Here is a 7000-nt window from a genome sequence, read left to right on the forward strand (position 1 = left end):
CCAGCATGCTTGTTCCCTTTGCAGACTGGCCCCTCCCCACCTTTGCTGTGAAGCAGGTCACAGGCCAGGCAAGCTTTGAGCTTCAAGTGTGGTTAGAGCTCAGGTATGATCCTAGGCAGCTCAGCCTCTCTGTGTGGTGAGGCTGCCTGATCTATGGCCTCCAGGCAACACAGCTGGCGCCCTGGACCTGCACTTGGCATGCCTGCCTGGCCCTCTTGGGAGCTTCATTTGCCCAGGGAGGAGAAGAAATTCTTCTCCTTTTGTCCAAATCCCACAGGGTAAAACTATTACTTTTATGTCTCCAAATTTACATTTCTTTATTCATTCATTTACCATATATTGAGTCAATACTTTTTAAGTGCCAAATCTGTGCCAGGACCATGTGGTTGCCCCAAGCTGGTGAACACCACCATGACCTCAGCCTGAGTCAGGGAAGGCTGATGTCCAGGCAGGCCCACGGGGTGGGACAGGGGACAGACAGGAGGGCACAGGGCTCAGCGCACACACATTCATGAAGGGCCTTAAGTCTGGATTGTGATAGGACTAAAGAAAGACCATGTTCATCAGACAGCTCTGACTCCACACCCCTTTTCCTGATCACACCACTTTCAGTCTCTGTGAACTTAAGACTTTTTTGAGTGAAATTCTGTGATAACACGTTCATATTACATTTGTTTGTTTCTGTTGAAAGGAATAATTTATCAAATATAAATGTTTAAAATATACAATGTATACTGCCTCATTTAGACCTTGCTTCATTTAGACCTTGCTTCATTTTTATATATACTAGAGGCTAGAAATGGCAAGTGCCCTTGGCCTCTCACATGCCCTTAGAGGCCCTGGACCTGAGCCAGGCCCAGAACAGAAGGGCTTTTTCCCCAGGGGCACTGGGGAGCAGGTGCATTAGGGCAACTGCCGCACCTGGAGGTGGCCACATTTGATGGTGTAAGGTGAACCAGGGAGGGAAAACTAAGAAATGGGGAGCCTTTTCAGGAAAGGTGTTCATCAGGAAGTTTATGGTCAGATTTGGGATCTCTTCTAAAGCAAGTTCCTTTTCCTCTTTTATAGGAAGCCGGGTCCCTCTAATGACCTCTGGGTGCAGGGCATGTGAGTGGCCACAAAGCTTCAGAACCTGACAAAAGAGATCTTCTGCCTTATAACCTCAGACAGAAATACAACTAAAGAGGGCCTGGCCTGGGCCTCTTGGCAGCAGTTGCTGCTGGGTCTTAGTTCTCTCTGTCACCAGCACGAGCACAGGCCCGGCCACAGGACAGATTTGTTGATTGATTTTTTCGTTCAGCTGGTATTGACTGCACACCTCCATATGCCAGTCACTCCTCTAAGCACTGGAGACACACAGGGAACAAGGAGATGAGTCTCCTCAGCTCATCAGAGCTTATAGTCTAGGTAGGGGAGACAGACAACATTATAATAAATAAGAAGATTGCGGAGAGTGGTGCAAGCTGTGAAGAACAGCCGAGCTGGAGTGAGGAGGGGACGTTGGAGTTAAGATTCAGATGCCCAGTGGGTGCTCAGAGAATGTTTGTGGATGGCGATTGAGGCAAGTCAGAATGAAAGGCTTATTCAGTGCCACCTTCAGAGCATTTATTCGGCATCTATTGTAAACTGGGTCCTGGGAGAGAAAAATATTATATAAGGAGATATTGAAAATTTGTAATATAATGGAAGCATGAGACCAAAAAGAGTGAATGGCTATGTTTGGGTGGTTGGCAATGTGAAGGGCCTTCCATCTCTCTTGGAATACCAGATGATCTTGCCTGTTTGGGAGCACTCTGGATCCTCGTGCACTTTTTAGAATGATCTTTATTTTAGAGCAAATTATATACTTTTGTGAATACAGTACAGCATTCTCGCTATGCCTCACACCCAGTTTCCCCTATATTAGCATCTTACATTATTATATGGTACATTTGTCATATTTCATGAATATGACACTTATTGTTGACATTAAAATTGATGAACTAATATTAACTAAAGCCCACAGTGCACCCCCATCTCCTTAGTCTTTCCCTCGTATCCATTTTCTGTTTCAGGACACATTACATTTAGCTTTGTCTCTTTGGGCTCCTCTTCGGTGGTATGACAGTTTCTCATTTTCTCTGTCTGATAGTTTTGAAGCGTACTGGTCAGGTATTTTGCAGAACGTTCCTTGGCTGGAATTGTCTGATGTTCTCCTATTCGTAGACTGGGGCTGTGGAATTTGAGGAAGAAGACCACAAAAGCACAATGCCATTTTCATCCAAAGGTATCAAGGGTGCAGAATATCATTATGACTTACTGATGTTGATGTTGACCTTGAACACCTGCCTGAGGTCAAGTTTTTCCTCTGTGAAGTTACGCTTTCTTCCCCCTTCCTTTCCATATTGTCCTCTTTTTGGAAGGAGGTCACTATGTAGTCACACTTACGAAGAGGGGAGTTTCCTTCCAACTCTTGAGGGCAGAATATGTACGTAAATTATTTAGGATTTTTTTTTGCACAGGAAATTTGTTTATTCTGATTTTAATGAATCTTTACCAACATATTTATGCTAGGATTTTTACTTTTTTAGAAGTTAAAGAATATGTCAGCATTTTTAGGAACTTAAAAATATTTTATTTCAGTTAACAAAACACATAAAATTACATTGAATTGGAGAATAGGGGAAGAATCAATAATTATTTAAAATTTTTCTGTCATCAACACACAACAAATAATGAAAAGGATTTGGGAAATACCAAAAGCCAGAAATAAGAACCACTCTAGTCCCACAGCTCAGAGTTAACCATTTCAGTTTATTATCTTTAATTTTTCTTCTGTGCACAATTTTTACATGAAACATACTGCCTATGTTTTGTTGTTGTGGTTTGCTTCTTGCCTCGTCTCAATTATTTTTGGCTTATTATCTCATCAAAAACATTTCCCCCATGTTGCTATACAGATTTTATAACTGTCATTTTCAGTAGTTGCTAAGTGTCCCTTCACATGACTTTTCATGAATGTCTCCTGCTTCCTCCCAAGCTAGCATGATTCCTGCCCTGTAGTTGGTATTTACAATTAATTGGTTAAACAAGTGAAGATACAACAAAGTAATCATTCCCTATTTTTTTTTTTTTTTTAGAAATGTGTGTCATTTTCATTCTCTTGATTCTAAATAGTTCTAAGGCAAATAGATTATTCCCTTAAGATAGTATCCCAGACTGGGAATATGAGGTCAACAAGAGCCAAAAACTTTTACAGATAAATGCACCAAACCAGAAATCTTCCTCCCCTTCCATCTGTGCCACTGGCAATAGTGCCAAAGGTAATAATTTACAATTGATTAAAGAGTTTGCGAGGTATTTTTTTCCCGTCTTTTTTCTCCCTCCCTTCTCCTCCCCTCCTGCAAAAAAGGGGGGAAATTATCTGAGAAGGTGAAGATGTTCTCAGACAATCATATTAACATATTCCAACAATCGCAATTTGCAAAATAGTAATCACAACTCCCGGGATCTGGGAGGCATTAATCAAAGCTACAGGTTTAATTCCATTTTAAATATTGATGAAATGTGCCTCAGCAGCCTCACCCTGGCGTGGCAGGGCCAGGGGAGCCGTGGAGGCGTAGGGGAGGTGGAGGAGGGTGGGTGAGCAGCTGCCAGAGGGGAGGCATCTGTGATTCAAATTGGTGGCTGTGCAGCCAGGTAGAGAGTGAAAGGGGTAGTGAAGAGGGCTGTTAAGTCCATTGCTGTCAATTTGTAACGATCAGGGAGGGGCCTGAGGACTGGTTCAGCACAATAAACCCAGTTTGTCTGGTTTCAGGGGTTACCGCTGAAGAGGCTGCAGCTGCACTGATTCCAATAGCCTGGAGACTTCAGAACTGTAATTATCAACCAGGCTGCTCACAGTGTGGCAAAAGTGGGCTCCACCAGCGCTTAACTCCTTGTGTGCTGACACATCGTGGCCCATCTCCCCACCCCTGGGCTTGCCAGCCTGAACTGGGACTGCCAGGCAGCAGGCCCAGGGGAAACTGAGGCCCACTGGCTACTTAGGACAGTTTTCAAAAGCCAGTGTGTACTAGCCAGCAAGCCTCTTTCCTTAAATCATAGGTAAAGAAATGTATGTGTTATATGGGGGGAGCCTCGGTCCTGGCATCCCCACATCTGCTCTGGGTGGAGGTTAGGCTGCAAAGCCTGATAAAGAGTTGCTCAAATTGCATGGGCCAGGGACCTAGAACCAGGCTCATCCCCTTTGTAACATGGAAGCACTCTCCCCTCTGCTGTGGAGATCCAATGAGATGCAGTGCTAAAATAGCACACAGTAGGCTGTCCATGGGCCTCCATCTCTCAGCCTTGGCCCTGGGGCTTTTTACAGGAGAAGAAGGCGTCCCTGAGCAGGGGGAATCTGATTCAGAGGGCAGGTTTTTGATGGCTTCTGCATTTCAGCTTTCAGGAAGACCCTTGGTTACTGAGCTTCTACCATTCATCACCCATCTCAGGTGGAAGGCTCTGAGCTAGGTACAGAGGAGAGAAGGCCAGAACTCCTCCATGCTATAGCCCAAAGAAGAACCAGAGGACAAGGAGCAGAGAAGAAAGGGAGGAAGGAAGGAAGGAAATAGTGTGGTGAGAGAAGGGCACAGGCTCAGTTGGAAACACTGGTGAACAAAGTCTGTGCAGGATTGATGGCCCTTCTTTTGGGATGTAGCCCCAGGGAAATTCTCCCACAGATCCCTGAATGCATATACTGGATGGAGAATGCTTGTCCCAGTGCTGTTCCTGGTAGCAGGGAATTGGAGGCAACCTCCATCTTCGCTACTGGGAGGATGGAGAGTAAAACGTGAGGGGGCCAACCATGCAACATGAGGCAGCCAAGAAGCAAAGAACTAGACTTCATGTAGCAACAAAAAGAGGTCCTAAAAATGTACCATGGGGTGAAAGAAGTTCGGCACAATGAAATTCACAGCACAATGTGAATTAAATTAAAAACACATTCAGACACAAAACAACAGTACATACTTTATATAGCTACATGCATTTTTAGGGATCTATATCCCACCATTAGCGTGGGTCCCTGTTGTGGTGAGGGGCTGGGTGTGGTCTGGAGGAGAAAGGGGGAAAATAAAAATACAGAAATTCACAAGGGGTATTGCACAGAGAGAGGATGATCACGTGCGGTGGGACTGAGGACTGTGACTCATTCAGCTCTATGTGAGGTTTTGTTGTGCAGCACAGGTTTCATAATTAGACAACTCTAGGTTCAGATTGTAGGTCCTCCCACACAATAGCCCCAGGCTGTGGGCAAGTGACCTGACCTTGGAGCCTCTGTTCATCTAAAGTGATGGGAAAGACTTGCCTTTCCAGGGAGACCAAGAGGAAGCTGAGCCAGATGGCTGGGAATAGCTACAGCTGCCACCGCGGCTCCTCTGCATGTCCCTGGCAGGCTCCTGAGTCAGGGGGACCCCTGGACCCTCAAACCTCAGACTCTTTGAAGGGTCATGAAAGGAATGCCCAGAAAGGAAACTAGGACCTAAAACTATGTGCTAGTGCTACCAGCCATGCCTGGCCCCACCGCTCTGGGTTTGCTATTTGTGATATGTCACACCGGTGAGCACTGGAGAGTGAGGCTGCCACTCTGACTGCCCATCAGGATCAAACCGGCTCAAAGTGGCTGAAGGACCTCAAGCTGCCTCATCAGCAGCATTCACAAACTATAAACCCTTTTGTGTTCAATTTCCCCCAGACCAGGCCCTCTGCCGAGGGATTAGATTTAAATGAAAGGGTTGCTTCTGCCCACACAGAGCTAAACACATGGGCCACCAGCAGACCATCAGTCTGTGTTGGAATGCACTCCAACTCGAAGACCCCACCCAGGGGGCTCCCAGGGCACGCAAGGTCTTGGTGAGGACCAGGCATGACCGGCTCTTCCTCTTTCCCTACAGACGATGATGAGCATGAGTGGATCATCCAGACCTGTCGGAAGGGCTGGGATGAGATCGTGGGTCACAGGCCCAAGCTGTGAGTTCTGCAGCAGCCTCCACCAGAGGCTGCCATCTGTCCCGCTGGCACTGGCTGCCTTCACCCTGGGAGGCTGTAATTCTAGAGCCTCAATTTTGACTGAGGAATAAAAGCTTTCTGCACTCAGTGGCTCCAAGTGTATTTGCCTTCGAAGACGTTCTCAGAACACATCCTCATTTCACCTGCATCAGAAGCACCTGGGAAAAATTATGAACTATAGCTATTCCCAGGCCTCAGCCTAGACTTACTAATCAGAATCTTCGGGAATGGAACCTAGTAATTTGCATTCTCAGGTAGTTCTTATGCATATGAAAGTTTGAGAACCATTGTCATACAATAACAGATATATGTGACTGAATGAGCCTCTCGTGGGCCAAGGCAGCATGTGGGCATCTTCCCGGCTCCTAACAGCAGCCTTCAAAGGAGGGGTAAGCATAACCTTTTGCAATGGGGTATCTGAGGTTCATAGAGAGTGACTGACTCTCTTGATTTCAGAGGACAGTAGGACCTGATTATTGTGACCAGCTCACAGCTGGCACCTCCCCGAATAACTCCCCACTTATGTTTTTACTCTTTACGGGGCCATCATTTGAGCCTCAGGCAGGAGGAGGTGCAGAATCAGCTTAATGCCATAGGAAGAATGTGGCTTTGCCATCATCCATTTCTGGGTTCAAATCCCAGCTCAACCACGGTATTATGTAACCTTGGGCAAGTCACTTCTCTAACTTCAGTTTCCTTATCTATAAAATGGTTATAATGATATTTAAAACAACAGAGTAGCTGAGAATGAGTCAAATGAGATAGTACATGAAAAGGAGCTGGTGCTTAGCAGGTGCACAATATGTGTTTGTTTTAAACACATGATGCAGTTTGTTAGCAGCACATATAATCAGTCTTCAGGATCACCTCAGAGCTCACATTTGTTAACTGAAAAACAGAAGTGGAAGCAGCAACATGTCTCAGGGCCACTTGTGGACCCCAAGCAACCTGGATCTTTGCACAACTGTCCCTC

General features: G+C 45.8%; 1 protein-coding gene across 1 annotated transcript in view; it reads left to right on the forward strand.

Annotated features, from left to right (window-relative positions):
- Morn5 (MORN repeat containing 5) overlaps positions 1-6114 on the forward strand; it is a 32372-nt gene extending 26258 nt beyond the window's left edge. Inside the window, exon 5 of the mRNA XM_005321148.4 lies at positions 5913-6114. Coding sequence (XP_005321205.1) covers positions 5913-5992 — 80 coding nt within the window. The 3' untranslated portion in view covers positions 5993-6114. The remainder of the gene's footprint in view (positions 1-5912) is intronic.
- The last annotated feature ends 886 nt before the right edge of the window (positions 6115-7000 follow it).

This window comes from Ictidomys tridecemlineatus, chromosome 4 (genome assembly GCF_052094955.1).
Source record: "Ictidomys tridecemlineatus isolate mIctTri1 chromosome 4, mIctTri1.hap1, whole genome shotgun sequence".
Classification (NCBI taxonomy): Eukaryota; Metazoa; Chordata; class Mammalia; order Rodentia; family Sciuridae; genus Ictidomys; species Ictidomys tridecemlineatus.